Source organism: Chanodichthys erythropterus, chromosome 11 (assembly GCF_024489055.1).
Source record: "Chanodichthys erythropterus isolate Z2021 chromosome 11, ASM2448905v1, whole genome shotgun sequence".
NCBI lineage: Eukaryota > Metazoa > Chordata > Actinopteri > Cypriniformes > Xenocyprididae > Chanodichthys > Chanodichthys erythropterus.
In genome coordinates, this window is record NC_090231.1 from 40,555,914 (window position 1) to 40,576,318 (window position 20,405).

At 35.6% G+C, this 20,405-nt stretch overlaps 1 protein-coding gene across 5 annotated transcripts in view; it reads right to left on the minus strand.

Annotated features, from left to right (window-relative positions):
- LOC137029952 (Fc receptor-like protein 5) overlaps positions 1–20,405 on the minus strand; it is a 52,104-nt gene that overhangs the window by 8,754 nt on the left and 22,945 nt on the right. For all 5 annotated transcript variants that reach the window (XR_010896357.1, XM_067399798.1, XM_067399797.1 and 2 more), the window contains exons 9-14: positions 4,445–4,699; positions 4,057–4,344; positions 3,437–3,724; positions 2,136–2,414; positions 1,684–2,034; positions 1,330–1,608 (exon numbers count right to left, since the gene is read on the minus strand). Coding sequence is in view for 4 of the 5 variants with exons in the window: in XM_067399798.1 (XP_067255899.1) it covers positions 1,330–1,608; positions 1,684–2,034; positions 2,136–2,414; positions 3,437–3,724; positions 4,057–4,344; positions 4,445–4,699 (1,740 nt within the window). In the remaining variant the exon portion in view is untranslated. The remainder of the gene's footprint in view (positions 1–1,329; positions 1,609–1,683; positions 2,035–2,135; positions 2,415–3,436; positions 3,725–4,056; positions 4,345–4,444; positions 4,700–20,405) is intronic.

The following is a 20,405-nucleotide window of genomic DNA, read 5'->3' on the forward strand; positions in this document are numbered from 1 at the left end:
TGACATCCAATAATTTCCTCAGTGCATAACTTACATTTCACAGACATATTCTCCATCTGTAAATATTAGAAACTCGCGAAAATATTTACATTTTGCAGTCAGGCATGGACGAGCTTCAGCAAGCACAAACTTCAGTGAACGAGCACCGCCGCGCGCATGCGCGCCAAACATACGGAGTTCAATCTGAGTAAAATACATTTTGTTAAAAATATTTGTTGTTGAAATTTTTTTTTTTTTTTTTTTTTTTGGCGAACATAATAATTATGCCATATGTAGAATTTCGAACCTACAACTAAGTGTATTTTTACGATAGCAGTAACTGTGTAAAGTGACTGTTGTAGAGTAATCAAAATAGCCTAATAATCTGTTCTTTTGTTTTTATTTAATTTCATTTTTAGTTTAGTGTATTTAACTTCTGCTTTAAAAAACATTTAAAATTTTAGAATATAGCCAAGGCCTAATGTGATTTGACCCCTTTTTTGCACATAATATAGCATATAATACAAGGTTACATTCATGTTTGTTTTTATAGCCTTCAATATGAACACAGTTTCAAGGACAATATTGGGCAGGATGTGAAATAACAGTTTTTTTAATTAAATACAGATTATGTTTAGATCCCAGCCCTATGGCATGCTTTAAATACCTAATTTTCCCTGTTTTAGATAAGCAGTAATGATACATTATTATATCACTTGTTAAATGGTTATTCAACAATCAGCCTATTCATTCCTGCATTTCAATTTTTTTTTTTTTTGCGCCCCCCCCCAATAATTTTTTGCACCAGCCGCCACTGATTGTTGAGTTATTTCACAACAAACAAAATGAAATAGTATCCTACATAGTTTTTGCAATTACATTTAAATTGAACATTAAAAGTTCGTATTGATGTTCTGTTTTGTAACTACACTGTCAGAATACAAAGTTTGCATTTTATGGGTGCAACAGCCTGTCACTGGCAGTCCCTTATAAAACTGAATCATTAATACAGTGACCATAGTTCAGCCAAACCTATAGTATTTGTAGATTTCCATGGTTACCACTACAAATAAACATTTTAACCATGTGTAAATTTGCAAATTCATTTAAGAACCAAATTATCCAGAGATCAGTTATTAGGATGAGAAGATCTAGATTCTGTCAAATCATCTCAGATGTATTAAGCAAGGTACGATGAACGGACCCCTGGTTTAGACTGAGATTTGGAGGAAATTGACAGCAGGTTTTTGAGGTTGTCATTGGTTTAAGATGGTTTTTCCACCATGTACCAGAATATGGATGTAGAGACTGCAATTAAATACAAATATGGATGAGCACATAAACACTCACCAGTGACCCACAGTGGCTGTGTGCTGCTGTTGTGTGTGTAATAGGCTGGTCGTCCTCTCTCTGCTCTGCACGTATAAACTCCTGTGTGCTGTAGAGCAGCAGGACTGAGAGTGTAAGATCCTCCAGCTCCTCTGCTGCTGTTTGACAGATGATCATGATCTCTGAACCAGCTGAACGTCCAGCCTGTAGAGGAGCCTGAAACCTCACAGATCAGAGTCACTGATTCTCCTTCAGTCAGCCACGGCTGTGGAGACACTCGCACTGCTGCCTGAGCTTCATCTGAACAAAACATCATGAGTTACAGAGCCATAGAGAAACTGATGGAGAGGCTGATCACAACAAACACAAACTCACCTGATACAGTCAGGGTAACAGCATCACTGCTCTGAGAGATCTGAGTGTTTATCTGTCCTGTACAGGTGTATTTACCACTGTGAAAGTGATCAACACTGCTGATGTTCAACTCTTGTGTTGAGCACAGACGGACAGCTTCTCTGTGTTTCTGTTTATTGACTCCACTGGTGCAGCACTCTTGTTTTGTACATCGGTTGACAGAGTTTATATTCAGGTTGTTGGTTCCCTCTATTTCCCATCTGTATGTCCACTCAGTGTCTCCTCTCCACTTTATATCACATCTGAGAGTGACTGTTTCTCCTCTGAACACTCGTTCATCAGGTCGTACCGTCAGCACAGCTTTAGGACTCTCTGTACAAACACAAATTATTGCATTTATTTTAGATTTTTGAGTTTTAGACGTTCTGCAGATATTGTCTCTGATCTGTATGTTGAATCACGTTCTCTCTCACCTGTAACATTGACCCACAGTGCATCACTGTAGTTTGTGTAATAGACTGGTTTTCCTCTTCCAGCTCTACACCAGTACTGGCCTCCATCAGACACTGAATCAATCTTCACTCTGTAGGGGTTTCTTTCTCTCTTCTCTGTCTCAGGGTTCAGTGTGTGTTTGTACCAGTAAAAGTCCCAGTATCCAGTGGACGGATCCATGTGACAGGTCAAAGTCATTGTGTTTCCTGTCAGTGCAGCTCCTGCAGGATCTGATGTGAGTTCAGGCTTTGGCTTTAGACCTGCAGGAGAACAAGAACAGATTCAGATCCTCAAGAGTCAGAGTTCACCTGTGTTTGACAAATCATTGAGTATTTGTCTACAACAGTTGATACAGAAGAGAGTGTTGAAAAATATGGATTTTACACGAGCATTACACAGATCTATTTAAATTCAGATTAATTATTTAAAGATCTGGTTTGCTTGTAGCTTGTGTTGATTAAATTAAATGTTTGCAAACTACAAACAGTGATATTACCAGGTGAAAAAAGTACACTATAATGTACTTAAAGTGCTCTATTTTCACGCACTAATTTTGTACTTCATATACTAAAAAATTTTCTTTAGTACTAATTATGATAATATTAAGAACATCTAAGTGTACTCAACTGTGCTATTTTGAGACACCATGAAATATGAACTAAAATGTGCTTTTAATATACTATCTCTGTATTTAAAAAATATATTTAGTTACCATTTATAGTACACTATGGGTTCAAATGTACTATACAAAATAGCACAGTTGAGTACACTTAGATGTTCTTAAGATTATCTTAATTAGTACTAAAGAAGAATATTTAGTATATTAAGTACAAAATTAGTGCACGAAAATAGAGCACTTTAAGTACAGTATAGTGGGTTCATATCCAGTCTACATGTATGTGTCTGTAACCATAATACAAAGATGTGTGACACAAAAAGACAATGAAATAACATTAAATAAACACCAAGCAATTCAGACTAGAATGACCATGAACTAAGGAGCTGTTTACACAACACCATTTTTAATAAAAAAATAAAAATTTATGTTTTGGCCGTTCATTTACACGACAATGCAAACTTAAAACCGCGATTCAAAGTGCACGTTTTTGAAAATTATACCGTTATTGTCTCTGTGTAAACTACAAAAACATGAATTTGTGAAAACGAATTGACAACTGTATTTATCATAAGTGTGAATGAAACATCTGAGAGTGAAAGACTCTTGATTGGTTGTGATCATGATCATGTAGAGAGTTTATGAGGACAATGATGTTCAACTCACCCTTCACAGAGAGATAAGCAGAGCTTGATTGTGATGAAACTGATCTTCCATCTATGTGTCCTTTACACGTGTACCAACCCTGATCAGACTCAACAGCTTTAACAATACTGAGAGTGTCTCTGTTTACAGTGTAATGCTCAGACGTCTGTAACAGTGAACTGTCTTTATTCCACTCATATCTCCAGTCACTGTGATCAGAGTTTATCTCACACTTCAGATTGACTCTCTCTCCAGTGAATACAGGATTGTGATTTTCTGGATTAACAGTCAGTGTAGGTGTGGGTAAACCTGTGAAGAAACCCAAAAAACTATATAAGCAACTCAAACAGCTCTATCAGGAAAAACTATTCTGTAAATGTTTTTCAAAACTATGTTTATACATTATTTTATCTCATATTTAATATCATATATTCTGGTTTGCTGTTGTACTGTCATTAGTTTTCCCATGTTTTGAGGAGGCTCCGGCTCTGTACCGTCCTCAGACAAACACTGATCAGACACACCAGCTGTGAAACTAAACTGTGATTATTTCCATCACTAAACCAGCTGAATCTCCATGTTTCCTCCTCCTTGTATGTCACATGTGAGACTGACTGTGATGAAATGATGAACAAACTCACCTGATACTGTCAGTGTAACTTCATCACTCATCTCTGTGTACTGTGGGGCTTTAGTCTGGTTTCCTCTACAGCTGTACACACTAGCATGAGACCAATCCACAGATGTGATTTTATAGTTCTGGTCTTGTCCTGCGCTGTAATAGATCTGGTCTTGTCCTCTGCTGTATTGATCTTTATACCAGCTGTACCACCAGACTCCTCTCTCCTGAATGTCACATGTGAGAGTGACCGTCTCTCCTCTGAACACACGAACATCAGGCTGAACACGCACTACAGGTTTGGGTCTCTCTGTGAAAAGAGCAAACAACACACTTCATCTTTGAATTTTTTTTAAACTCAAAAGTTTGCTTTCACTGAAAATAAATCTACAAAGTAAAAGAGAACTTACCTCTCACTGTTATCTCAACATTACTGTACAGAGTGTAGTATTTTCCTCGCTCTGCTCTGCACTGGTATGTTCCTCCATCAGAGACTCTCACAGAACTGATTGTTTTAGTTGCTTCATCAGGGGATTCATGGTTTGAGTCTTTCTTCCAGAGAAATGTCCATCCAGTTGACTGTCCCATGTCACAGCTGAGAGTAACTGTGTCTCCAGTGAACACTGAACTCTGGGGACTTACAGTCAGATTTGGTTTTGGTCTATCTGTAAGTGTACAGTGATTCAGTATTGATTTCATTTATAGGTGTTATTTGTCATATTTTTCACTAGTCTTCTGTCTTCTTTTTGTACAGTAAACTATGTAACTTATTTTGATTAAAGGGAAGTGTGTCGTTTCTGCTCCCGTTTTTTTAAAAAAATAAAAAAATGGCCGTTCATTTACACAACAACGCAAACTTAAAAATGCAATTCAAAGTGAACTTTTTTGAAAATTATAGCGTTATCGTCTCTGTGTAAACTACAAAAATGTGAATTTGTGAAAACAGTGAAGTCATATGCATGTTTATTACATGTTCAGTCTATAGTGTTTCTTTACTAAGTGACATCGCCATCTACTGGCCTGTGTGGGATTTCAAATTTAAGATGTGTTTAAGATCTGCTGATATGTCCTGGCATAACTTCACATGAATAACTAATGTGGACATTCAACGTGAACACAATCCGTTTACTGATTAGATTAAATAGATTTTCCAGTGAGGTGATTCTGCAAGTCTCTGATCTTCCTACTGAGATCCAAACTATATATGAATGTTGACATAGTTTAGTTCTCATGACCAGCTGCTGTTTATACCATCGTGGGGAATTTTCCTGTATTGTCTTTAGGTACTTTTGGTTTAGTGGTCACTACTAGGGCTGTGTGTAAGGTCAACACTTTTAAGGTTTGCCCACTATCACACACTTCAGATTGACTCTCTCTTCAGTGAATACAGATCTATCTGGTGTCACAGTCAGTGTAGATGAGGGTGAATCTGAGAAGAAACACAAATGTGTTCATATTTTGTTTAAATCAACTAAATGGTTCCATTCTTATTCTGCTGATCACTTTAAAATCTTGTAGATTCTGTAAAAATGATCCTATGTTGCATCCCATACATAAATCCTATACATACATCCTATACAACAAATAACTGGACAGTATGAACTTTGTCTGAGCTTTAATGTCTTTTTCTGGTCATGTACAAAGCATTGAGTTTTGACAGAGGTGTGTTTCTGTGAATTGTTTTGTTTTCATTTTGTTTGTTTGTTTCATAACATTAGTGATCAGAGATGACTGTAAACTAGGGGTGTAACGATAATCTCATGCAGGGGCGCAGGAGGGGGCGGGTGGCGTTCGCGATCAAAGTGCATGCCACTGATTAGTATAGAGTCTGGGAACGTGACGTCAGCAGCGCATTGCATTCTGGGACATTAGGTCACGGACAGTACAGTAGAGACTGGGAAATAGTGGAGGAAGATGTTAAAATTTATATTATACAGTTAAAAACATATTAGAATGGTGAACGCTGGCTGTGGTATGAACTATATGCATATACTGACCAGTGTGGAAAACGAATGTGAAATGGAGCGCCATTTTGTCCCATTTTCGGGACATTCTAAAAAGCTTAACGTGGCGTAATGTAAGTAAACATCATCAACTTGAACAATAAGAGTCGAAAAAACTTCCATAGACAAATCCAAATTAAACCCTGCGGCTCGTGACGGCACATTGATGTCCTAAGACACGAAACGATCGGTTTGTGCGAGAAACCGAACAGTATTTATATAATTTTTTACCTCTAATACACCACTATGTCCAACCGCGTTCAACTTCCGGTTAGTGAGGTCTGATCGCGCTCTGACAACGGAAGTGATGTCTCGCGCTCATTGAAGTATATGGGCGAGACATCACTTCCGTCATCACAATGCGTTTTTTGACCTCACTAACAGGAAGCTAAACGAAGTTGGACATAGTGGTGTATTAGAGGTAAAATTTATATAAATAATGTTCGCACAAACCGATCGTTTCGTGTCTTAGGACATTAATGTGTCGTCACGAGCCGCAGGTTTTAATTTTGATTTGTCTAAGCAAGTTTTATTTACTGTTATAGTTGAAGTTCCCATCCACTGCTATTATTTGACTGACAGAGGGCAGCGGTTGCAGTTAAAAATCATAATTTGCGTTCAACTGAAGAAAAAAAGTCACCTACATCTTGGATGCACTGGGGGTTAGCAGATAAACATCAAATTTTCATTTTTGGGTGAACTATCCCTTTAAATGTGCGTTCATATTCTGGGCTCATCTGCTTTTCTGTAGTAAACACCAAACTAATAAAGCATTAGCATTAGTAAATTAAGCCACGTTAAGCTTTTCCACGTTAAGCATGTTATAATGTCCCTCATTTTCTGCCTTCCGGCTTAGAAACACAATGGTGAAAGTGAAACTCAAAATAATTTTGACCAAAATTTGGCTTTGTCATTTGTATTTATTACAGATTAATAACTTCTGATCCGTTTGAATATGTACGTGCTCACGCCATGAATAATGTACGAAAACGCGCTTAGAAATGTTATTTGTGACATAGGCCTAGTTGCGATCACTCTCCGTGTTGATAAAGCAACACCTCTGATTCATTGTTCAGCTTGTCTCGGTAAGAAATCATGTATTTATTCCATTTAGGTCCAGTAAAACTTACTTGGTGTAGCGATTCCACAATATAATTAATTTCAGAGCTGCATTACAGATGGTCATGCTGTTATGTTATCTCTTAATGCTTTAACATGAAGAAATCAGGGCGATATGATGATATGCTGGCTGAGATCAATCTATATTGTGTTTATTATTTTATCTGAAAGATATATCGGTGCCATATGGAAGCCCGTTTCCGTCACTAAAAAAAAAAAAAAAAAGCCACAAAAAAAAAAAAAAAGATGAATTGCGACTTTTTATCTCAGAATTCTGACTTTTTAACTCGCAATTGCATGTTTATATCTCACAATTGCGAGTTATAAAGTCAGAATTCTGAGATATAAAGTCGCAATTGCGTGATATAAAGTCAGAATTCTGAGATATAAAGTCGCAATTGCGAGTTATAAAGTCAGAATTCTGAGATATAAAGTCGCAATTGCGAGTTATAAAGTCAGTATTCTGAGATATAAAGTCGCAATTGCGTGATAAAAAGTCAGAATTCTGAGATATAAAGTCGCAATTGCGTGATATAAAGTCAGAATTCTGAGGTATAAAGTCACAATTGCGTGATAAAAAGTCAGAATTCTGACCAGTAGGGGTTCAATCTTGTGCTGGCTGGCGGTAGCAGCCACTGACAGGTCACGTGACCTGGTGGCAGCTGCCAGTCTGATTCTGGCAGGTCACGTGACCTGCCATTGGCGCTGGTGGCAGCTGCCAGTCTGATTATGGGAGGTCTGTCAGAGGTTCTGGTGGCTGGCAGAGTATAACACGTTCCCTATATCTCTGTCGCTGCATGGAAATACATAATTGTATTATTAATAATATAACATTGTTTTAGATGGGTTTATCTCAATTAAAGCAGTAAAATGACCGTGATCTCAACTGGTGGAAAATGACGCTCAGCCCAGCCAGCCACTGCTGAGACGCGAGTATAACGCGCTCTCTAATCACTCTGGCTGCATGAAAATACATAATTTTATTATTATTAATATCATATTATGACTATATTGTTTTGTATGGTGGATGTTTTAGATGGGTTTATCTCAATTAAAGCAGTAAAATGACCGTGATCTCAACTGGTGGAAAATGACGCATAGCCCAGCCAGCCACTGCTGAGACGCGAGTATAACGCGCTCTCTAATCACTCTGGCTGCATGAAAATACATAATTTTATTATTATTAATATCATATTATGACTCTATTCTTTTGTATGGTGGACGTTTTAGATGGGTTGATCTCAATTAAAGCAGTAAAATGACCGTGATCTCAACTGGTTGCTATATGCTTCGCTGGACGCTCAACCATCCAGCCACTGTTGCCTGTCATTCCAAAGAAATCATTCTAATTTGTATGCATACTGCTAATAGTTGTGACGATTTTATGTTTTGTAATAACACGAGTTATGCAATAATATATAGCATAAAAATGGCAATTAAAACGTGAATTATTCTAATAATACGACCCTTTCTCAACATTAATCCTAAATCTGGATACAATCATTTTAGCGGCTGTGGGGAAGTTTAGGTCTCATTTCTTGATTTCATTTTAAAAAGGTGTGTTTGATGTAAATATTTAGATACATTGACGTTGTTCATTTCTTTTAAGGTCACGGGCAGCATAAGCAACATGACCACCTGTAAATCTGCTCACCTTCTGAGAAAACTTGTTTCACAAATATGTTTCACATATTTACAATATTTGGAGGGGATTTGCATGTTTAAAAAGTTGTTGTTGAGTGTTAGCTTGTAAGTAAGTGTAAGATAAAAATTTTGTGGAATGCAGCAACTTTGATTTACCTAATTATTCATGCCTCTTTTTTTAATGTTAAAAATAATAAAATACATGTTTACATTTTTTAATGCTAATGTAAACAACAGGCGTTTGGGTAACATTTATTTGTCCATTTCTCATTAATTAATTATATATATATATATATATATGGGAGGATGTACAGTTTGTACAGTATAAATAAAAATCACGAGTCCCAGTGCATGTGTGTATGAAATATGATACTCAAAAGTATGTGCATGTTTTTGTTGTTGAGCATCATATTTATACATCAGGCTTTTATAGCTCAATTTTTTGAAAATCAATCATAATATAATGTTCCCCGAAAGCATGCTGTGTTATATTTGACACTTACATTAACACGAAAAAAGTAGTTTATTAGTAATAGTAATTTTTAGCATTAAAAATTGTGTATAAATATGAATAATCAAGTTGCTTCAGTACAGTACATTTTTGCCTTACACATAGGCCTACTTCATATGTAGGCTATGTACTGTCAATCAGAGGACAGAAAGCATTAAGTAGATTGTATATATATTTGAGGTAAACCCATCTGAAACGCCAACCATACAACAGAATATAGTCATAAGATTAGCTGTATTAATAATAATAAAATTATGTATTTTCATGCAGCGAGAGTGATTAGAGAGCGCGTTATACTCGCGTCTCAGCAGTGGCTGGCTGGGCTGAGCGTCATTTTCCACCAGTTGAGATCACGGTCATTTTACTGCTTTAATTGAGATAAACCCATCTAAAACGTCCACCATACAAAAGAATAGAGTCATAATATTATATTAATAAAAATAAAATTATGTATTTTCATGCAGCTAGAGTGATTAGAGAGCGCGTTATACTCGCGTCTCAGCAGTGGCTGGCTGGGCTATGCGTCATTTTCCACCAGTTGAGATCACGGTCATTTCACTGCTTTAATTGAGAAAAACCCATCTAAAACATGTATTATACAAAAGAATAGAGTCATAATATTATATTAATAATAATAAAATTATGTATTTTCATGCAGCGAGAGTGATTAGAGAGCGCGTTATACTCGTGTCTCAGTAGTGGCTGGGCTGAGCGTCATTTTCCACCAGTTGAGATCACGGTCATTTTACTGCTTTAATTGAGATAAACCCATCTAAAACGTCAATCATACAAAACAATATAGTCATAATATGATATTAATAATAATAAAATTATGTATTTTCATGCAGGGAAAGTGATTAGAGAACGCGTTATACTCGCGTATCAGCAGTGGCTGGCTGGGCTGAGCGTCATTTTCCACCAGTTGAGATCACGGTCATTTTACTGCTTTAATTGAGATAAACCCATCTAAAACGTGAATTATACAAAAGAATAGAGTCATAAGATTATATTAATAATAATACAATTATGTATTTCCATGCAACGATAGAAATAAGGAACGCGTTACACTCTGCCAGCCACCGCTGACAGACCTGCCAGAATCAAGACTGGCAGCTGCCACCTGCGCCACTGGCAGGTCACGTGACCTGCCAGAATCAGACTGGCAGCTGCCACCAGGTCATGTGACCTGTCAGTGGCTGCTGCCGCCAGCCAGTTGAAGATTGAACCCCCACTCATTCTGACTTTATTTCTCGCAATTGCGACTTTATATCTCAGAATTCTGACTTTTTCTCACTACTGTGAAACGTTATTTCTCACAGTACTTTGCTTGCGTTTCCTTTCATTGCGACTGACCATCAGGATTGCTGCTTTGTTATTTTTATACATAAAATAGAGGACATCATAAAGGATTATTTTTAGCGCTGATTTACCAATAAAGAAATATAGATTTTACTGGAGGAGACACATAAAGATTAGTCTCCGGACATATGCATTATGCAGGAATATGCATATAGAATGTTTCCACGGTAACCTTGTACACAGCGTTTCAAGGAGAAAAAACAGCTTTTACTGCCATCTAGTGGGCTTAATACTTAAACAACCAATACCTATCATGTTTCATTAACTTTGCAACTCAAGGGTAGAATCATGCAATTCTGCAAATTACAGTCGAGGTATTTGGACAATAAAAGTTGTTTTTAACAGAATGGATACACTAATGAAGTTTGCACAATAATAACAATATAATAATAATCATAATAATAAGAAAAAAAAAGCTGTGGCGGAGGCGCAATAAATCAGACAAAGCTGAAGTGGCACATTTTATACACCAACAGCTTCAGACTTCACTGCAGCACGGCTATCGTTGGATGCACTGTTACAGATAGAGATACTGACCATCAGTTAATTGCGAGAAAAAAAGTCAGAATTCTGACTTTTTATCACGCAATTGCGACTTTATATCTCAGAATTCTGACTTTATATCACGCAATTGCGACTTTATATCTCAGAATTCTGACTTTATATCACGCAATTGCGACTTTATATCTCAGAATTCTGACTTTATATCACGCAATTGCGACTTTATATCTCACAATTCTGACTTTATAACTCGCAATTGCGACTTTATATCTCGCAATTCTGACTTTATATCACGCAATTGCGACTTTATATCTCGCAATTCTGACTTTATATCACGCAATTGCGACTTTATATCTCAGAATTCTGACTTTATAACTCGCAATTGCGACTTTATATCTCGCAATTCTGACTTTATATCACGCAATTGCGACTTTATATCTCAGAATTCTGACTTTATAACTCGCAATTGCGACTTTATATCTCGCAATTCTGACTTTATAACTCGCAATTGCGACTTTATATCTCACAATTCTGACTTTATATCACGCAATTGCGACTTTATATCTCAGAATTCTGACTTTATAACTCGCAATTGCGACTTTATATCTCGCAATTCTGACTTTATATCACGCAATTGCGACTTTATATCTCGCAATTCTGACTTTATATCACGCAATTGCGACTTTATATCTCAGAATTCTGACTTTATATCACGCAATTGCGACTTTATATCTCAGAATTCTGACTTTATATCACGCAATTGCGACTTTATATCTCACAATTCTGACTTTATAACTCGCAATTGCGACTTTATATCTCACAATTCTGACTTTATATCACGCAATTGCGACTTTATAAATCAGAATTCTGACTTTATAACTCGCAATTGCGACTTTATATCTCGCAATTCTGACTTTATATCACGCAATTGCGACTTTATATCTCAGAATTCTGACTTTATAACTCGCAATTGTGAGTTAAAAAGTCAGAATTCTGAGATAAAAAGTCACAATCCATCTTTTTTTTTTTTTAGTGGATTTTTATTTTTTTTAATTTTTTTAGTGGAGTTTTTTTTTTTTTTTTTGTGGCGGAAACGGGCTTCCATAGTGCCACTTAGTTATTAAAAACTGAAATAGAGAAATCTCTTTTGTCCTGTGTGTGGTCCGATAGAAGGCGTCAGTATGATTTCTATGTGTGTATATCGTGTCCTGGCCACACGACTGAGCGATCGAATGAACACAAGAGATTCAAATATTAGTCAATTTATTTTCCGTAAGTACAAGCAGCTCTTTAAAAAATGAACGTAAATAAAGTCGTTTTTTCATCTGGTGATTTGTATTTATTGTCAATGTACGCTCCTGAGCGTGACATAAAACATGGCTGCGACTACCCAGAATGCAACGCGCAGTGACGTAGTTTGCCAAGCTCTATTATGTATGTATACACATACCAATTAAACTGCGTCACTGGTCGAGGCAATAATCACTTTTATTTCGCTTTCAGATATTTCTTTTATAGATGCCATCAATGCTTTTACCTTGCTAGATGTAATTATCGAAATCAAAACAGTCCATAAACTATATCCTCACGAAAACTTCAGTCAAGCCAGCTCGCGCGTCAACCAGAGTGATCAGCCTCCTTACCTTAAAGTGTTAAATTTCCAGGTGTTACGAGATTTTCGGTTTCTGAGATTTTCGGTTTCAGAAGGCGGATCTTACATTAATATTAATGAGATTCCTAGACATGCGCGATTGCACGTGCAACTGAGAATTTTAGTTCACATTTTATCTCAAGACATAGTGGATTATTCCATAAAGGTAATATTCTCAGCGTCACGGCTGATTTATGCCTAAACTACAGTTGTTTACTTCTAACAGTTTATAATGTTTTCATTAGTATTCACGATTTTTGCAGTCGTCTGTAACTGAATGACAGATACTTCGTGAAACAGCAGAGCACCTTGCTTCAGCTATCGTCTATCGTCTGTGCTCTTCCATGTAGGCTACCTTGCGATGTAACTGCTGATCCCATATAACCTACTGTGTGTGGACATACTATTTTTTGTAACCTACAGACTACTGGTGTGATTTATACATGTGTTAGCTTACGTGTTCAGACTATCATTCTCTGGTTTTCTGGTTGGTGAAAAATTCTGAAAATATTGCTGAAAATATATTGTCTTTTCATGGTTTCCGTTTTAAAGAAAGATACACTGACACCACAAGGTTTAATTTTTCAATTGCACAATAAAACCAAGCATCCCAGAACACCTGAATGAGTTGAAGTAGATTATACTGATTTCATATAACAAATAAATGGGAAAATAAATAAATAACATATGCAGCTGCCATTTCAATGACGTATTGCTATGTTCTTCTGTTACCTCACCTTATGAAGATTTAAAATGAAGTCATCCCATGAAAGAAATAATGTCTAAAATCAGTGGCCTAATAAAGATTTTTGCAACCTTTTGTTATTCTCTGCCATGCGTTTTGACCATGTGTGACTTGTGTTGTGTACCTAAACAATAATGATCAGTGATATAAATGGACAATTTATTTTGATACACAAATATTCATTATTTGACATATATTCAGGTTGATCGGGAAACTTTTTCCCAGTCATCAATGGCAAAAAAAGTGTCCCAGTCAACCTGAATTCACTGGTCATTAATATTCATAAACATGCATGTTCTTCATGGGGTTTTAATTAGGGGCACATGAAATTTTGAAATTTAAATTTTGAAAAAAAATAAAAATAAATAAACTGTCAAACATATATCACAAATCCTGGAATAAAGATGGCAATATGGCCTTGATTTGTTTTTGATTAATAGATGCTATAATGTGTGATGGAGTGAACATTTAAAGACATTTTGTTTTTGTACAAAAAGATGGGCATGGACTTGCCAACAACAAACTTTAGCTACTGTAGCAGTCCCTTAATATATGAAAATATGACACACAAGAAAGCTATTCTCAGATCAAAAAATTACATTTTTAGTATTAAAGACTTTGACATTCTTACCTCTCTTTGAATTTTAATGACTTTTTTTATTTACTTAAAACTATTTTTATAACAACAAAACATTATATTTTTACAGACAGTGGCCCCCAAATAATTTGCAAAAATGCATTTGCATTAAAATACTATTTGAATGTCTGGAATAACTTTTTTTTTTTTGTTTGTTTGTTTGTTTTGGTTTTTGTGAAATGAATTTCACAAGGATGAAGTTTATTCAACAATGATTAATTAAATAGATTTTTTTTAAAAGGGAAAAAAATACATTTCTAATGTTACAAAAGATTTCTGTACTGTTCTTCAAACTTGCTGTTCTGTGAATCAACAGGCACTGTATCAGGGTTTCCTTGTTTTCTGCACTGATAATAGTAGCTAAGGATGTTTCTAGCAAAACAGCATTAGCATGATTTCTGAAGGATCATGTGACACTGAAGACTGGAGGAACAGGAATAAACAGCTATTTAAATAGAAACTATTAGAAATATTAAAATAGAAAACAAATTGCAATATTACTGTTTGTTTGCCTATTCTTGATCAAATAAATGCAACCTTCGTGAGCCTAAACATAAATAAGAAGAGCAAAAGGCCTCATGTCAAAATGAACAAGAATTAAAGAACAATACCAGAAAGTCCTCAAAAACATGTACAGGTTTATTTCAGTTGTTACAGGCATGCGATGTAATGATAACAACCAATAAAATACGAAGTTTTAAAACATTGTACAGGAAGAGCACAACTAGCTGAACTCATTGTAGATGATAGCTGAAGGTTGTTACACTAAGTATCTGTCATTGTTACAGACCAATGCACAAATCGTGCATACTAATGAGCACATTGTAAACTGTTACGTGTTGAAAACAACTGTAGTTTAGGCAAGTCAGCCGCGACGCTGAGAATATAATTACCTTTATGGAATAATCCACTAATGTCTTGAGATAAAATGTGAACTAAAATTCTCAGTTGCATGTGCAATCGCGCATGTCTGCGAAACTCATTAATATTAATGTATGCTCCGCCTTCGGAAACCGAAAATCTCAGAAACCGAAAATCTCGTAACACCTGTCTCTGAATGGACGGTTTGGCTTGATTGACAAACGCTAAAGTTCGGGCATGATTTATATACTATCGACCTGTCCTAAAACATTAGCACGCTTTGATCGATTGCTTGGAGATTGCATGTTTCTCCGTTCGAGAGCGCATTTCCTGATTGATGTATTGTGACTGATTGAAGCAGCCCTTATCAAAAGTGCGGGGGTCGATTTCTGTCTTTTCAAAACTGCGGCGCGCCTGCTCTCATGTCACGATATGATACACAATACTGAACTCACAACAGGATATTATTGCCATAATATCAAAAAATGTACTGTTGAATAAAATGCTAAATTTGGTTTTACATTTGAGGTGGAAATAGGATTTGGTGCTGGTAACCCAACGCACAGGACAATGGGGACAACAGAATAAAAATATTCATGATTCTGAAGCTGAAAATACAAAACTATTTTAGACGAATATGCTTGCACTAGATATACAGTATTTAAAATATGTAGGCCACTTTTTAACTGGTAACAAAAGACATTTGACATTATCAGGACCCACAAATATTCCCCCATTTCATTATTATGCATTATACTCAACATTATACATAGTAGTTCACTGTAGTGCTGACACTAAAACTCTGTAAGCTTGATTTTTTTCTCACACAATTTTCATTTTGGGTCAACTAATTGTGACTATCCATAATAAATGTTGTTGCAATTTTGTATTTGTATATATTAAATCATAAGACTCATTTCATAACACATTTATTGTGCTTTTGTGTCCTTTTTGAACTCTGAAATTTCATTATGTCATTCATTATAATAGAGATCTATGGAGGACCAGGGGTGTCACTTAAAAATAAAAAGAATCAATTAATTAATTTAATAATTCAAACATAAAAATGTATATAAATGATTCACTTTTTATATGGGCAAATTAATAGACATATTTAAAGTTGTTTATTTAATTCCTGTTTTTAAATGTAGTTTAATAAAACAATAAATTTAAAAAATCTTTTTTAAATGTATAAATAAATAGACAAATTTGAAATGGGATATTTAATTCATTTTTTAAAACGTAGATCAATAAAACAATAAAAAGTTCATTAGTAAATCATTTTAAATGCGCATTTAAATCGCTTTTTTTTTTAAATAATTTGGCAAATGCTTTTCTTTCTCTATTTACCAGTTGCTTTTCTTTGTCGGTTTGCCAAATGCTTTTCTTTATCCATTTGTCAATCGAGTGGTAAAATGCCATTGGACAGTACACACGTGGGAGCAACCAATCAACTTTCTCCTCAATTTGAAGAGCCAATCCTCTCTCACTTATAACACTCACTGTCATTGGACAGTTAGTACGGTGACCGGGAGGGGACATGTTCGGTTCATTTAGCTTTGTCTTGGCCGCAACATATTAGGCTTGTTTGAGATGAGCGCAGAACCGATCAACTGTGATCACCGCGAGATGCATGCCGGTTAGAAATGTGTCCGAGGGTGGTCCGCCTTGCTCTGATGTCATGCTGACGTGTGTCAAAAACCTCTCGCGAGGGCGAGGCGGACGTGTCGGATTCTGCAGTCGAGCGCAGTTGCTCTCCACCGACTGCGCTGACTAAAAGCATGATGGGAAACGACTTGATGACGACACAGGATAAAGCTTATTGGTTTAAACAACCGTGATGTATTGATTCTCTTTTAAAATGTTTGATTTTAAAACACTAATACACTAATAAAATACCATGATTTTATGTGTATAAATTATGTGTGAATATTCCAAAAGTCTCTGACAGTGTGATCTCTCTATGGGTTATGTGATTGTTATCATATTTATAAAAAATATATAAAAACATGTCTTTAATTAAAATAAAATTGACTGATACACACATCCTTCGAATGGAAATAAATATCAAGTACTTTGGGTGTATTGTTCATTATGTTTGTTTTCATATAAAAGCAACAGAACGTAATTTACATCCAGTTGATCAGCAACACAGCGCACAAGTGTGAATCCCGCGATATCCGCCTTAATCTCGCAGGTGTCTGATGCACTACGAGAACGGAGAATTGTCTGTCTTGCCTGCACTTTTTTCACTGCAGCCGCCTACTCTCGGTTGAACTTCAGGCGAGGCAAGGCGCATCTCAAACAAGCCTATTAATTCGTGGGAACGGCCACGAGATCGTTTTGTCGAGGAAACGACATCTGTATGTCGTAGCCACGCCATATAAAGTCGTGGCCTCGAGATCATAGGTGAGGGAACGATATATTTTTCTTATGGCCACGAGTTAAATGTGTAAACAACCTGCGTGACCATCGCAACCTGGAATTATCACAAATGGACAATGCCATAATATTTTTAATTAAGAAAAAGAACGGAATTAAGAAATTATTATATTAACGTGCATATTATTATTATTATTATATGAAGTTTATAAATCAATGTTTAAATGTTGTACATTGGAATCCCACCGAACAGTCTTTAAAATCCATTCACTTATCGTTTATTTTTTAATATTTTTATATTATTAGTTACATCTGTATATTCAGGCTGCGATGTGTGAAAACCAGAGGGGGGATGTTTTTTGTTTGTTTTTTGTTAAAAAACACAGAGCTATACTATTTTGGCAGCTAGAGTAGTTGATCGGGTGTTAGCTGGGTGAACACACACAGACATTCCCACCTCTGTTAATAACAAAAACTCAAATTGTTTGCAAAAAACAAGTTTTTGTTGTTCTTTAACTTGCACTAAAACATGTGATTTATGCCATCGAAGTATCCTGTGTAATATTAATAAAACTGCTCGTCTCCATTAGTGATACAAGGTCAGACTCATTTTAAATCTGTTGATGTTTTTTCATATAGTGCCTTTACTTGGTGCCATGATGGATATTGAAATTATTTATTATAATAATTATTATTATTTATTTATTTATTTTATTTTATTTTTTTGGTAATGCAATGTTTGTGAACACAATTGTGTATGTCAGGCCATAAATCTCCAAAAACTATGCATGGGCGCTTGCTTTGGTGTTGCCACCCCTCATAGACCTCATGCCACCCCTTTGCCACCCTATAAATAATTTTCTAGATCCGCCCCTGGTGCATTTTTAAGACGTTTAAAAGCCAACAAATTGGATAACAATAGCTTTAAAACCATGTCAACAAATACATGCATGCACAGTTTTGAGGCAGCTTTAATCGCGTGTTTGGTAATTTCATGACTTAACAGAACATCGAAGGTAATTGCTCATAGTTTCTTTTGCGCTTTATTTAAGCTATAATAAAGTAATCAGCGCGCCGGCGCATTTGCGCATGCAATTCTTGAGTGCGCGCCACGAGCACAGTATAACGGATGATTGAACAGTCATGTTAATTTTTCCGAGTTTTACTAACATCATTCAACTCAACCAGTAAAAAACAAAACAAAACAAAAAAAAAAAACACAGACGCGCATTCCGACTTCGTTGTTAGTAAAACTCAGAAAAATTAACATGACTGCTTATATTCCATCTAAAGAAATCATTGTAGTGCTGCAAATATGTAAGCTATATCTAATACTTCAAATCTCAAAGTTAAATCAGATTTTTTTGTAAGAATGTTTCTGTAACAGCTGCCAAAAATAGTATAGCTCTACTGTGTTTTTTAACGAAAACAAACAAACAAAAAAAAAACATCTCCCCTCTGTTTTTTTCACACATCGCAGCCTGAATATACAGATGTAACTAATAATATACAAATATTAAATAAAAAATAAACGATAAGTGAATGGATTTAAAAGACTGTTCGGTGGGATTAAAATGTACAACATTTAAGCATTGATTTATAAACTTCATTCGAATGCTGTCTGCAACATTGCGCGCAATATAATATGCACTATGTTAATATAATTTCTTAATTCCGTTTTCTAATAAATATTAAAAATATTATTATGGCATTGTCCATTTGTGATAATTCCAGGTTGCGATGGTCACGCAGGTTGTTTACACATTTAACTCGTGGCCATAAGAAAAATATATCGTTCCCTCACCTATGATCTCGAGGCCACGACTTTATATGGCGTGGCAACGACATAAAGATGTCGTTTCCTCGACAAAACGATCTCGTGGCCGTTCCCACGAATTAATATCTTGTGGCCACGACATATTATCACGTTTCCACAAGTTGATATGTTGCGGCCACGACAAAGCTAAATGAACCGAACATGTCCCCTCCCGGTCACCGTACTAACTGTCCAATGACAGTGAGTGTTACAAGTGAGAGAGGATTGGCTCTTCAAATTGAGGTGAAAGTTGATTGGTTGCTCCCACGTGTGTACTGTCCAATGGCATTTTACCACTCGATTGACAAATGGATAAAGAAAAGCATTTGGCAAACCGACAAAGAAAAGCAACTGGTAAATAGAGAAAGAAAAGCATTTGCCAAATTCTTTTTAAAAAAGCGATTTAGATGCACATTTAAAATGATTTACTAATGAACTTTTTATTGTTTTATTGATCTAGGTTTTAAAAAATGAATTAAATATCCCATTTCAAATTTGTCTATTTATTTATACATTCAAAAAAGATTTTTAAAATGTATTGTTTTATCGTTTTATTAAACTACATTTAAAAACAGGAATTAAATAAACAACTTTAAATATGTCTATTAATTTGCCCATATAAAAAGTGAATCATTTATATACATTTTTATGTTTGAATTATTAAATTAATTAATTGATTCTTCTTTTTATTTTTAAGTGGCACCCCTGGTCCTCCATATAGATCAGGGCATTTTTAAAAAATATATTTTTGTTCTGAGGAACAAAGGCATATAGATTTGGAACAACATGATGGTGATTAAACACCAATGACAGAATTGTAATTTCCAGGTGAGCTGATGTTGAAACTTTGGTGTGAGTGTCAGATCAAATAAATCTTAAATATAGGAATGTTTGGTCAGATGAACTGTAAATCATAATCAGGAACAAAACGATGACAAGATCGTCTGAAAATCAAAGCAAAGCTTCATTTGTATAGACTCACATATTTCCAGTTCAAGCAGCAATTAAGTAATTAAATGCAAAACATTTTGAGACCTCTGTGTATAGTTTCATTCTGTTTTGCTCTTTCAAATGGTTTGAACACGAGAAAGGAGAAAACTGAGCGGTGCTTGCCATGGCAAAACTCAGCACTCGGTTGCTGG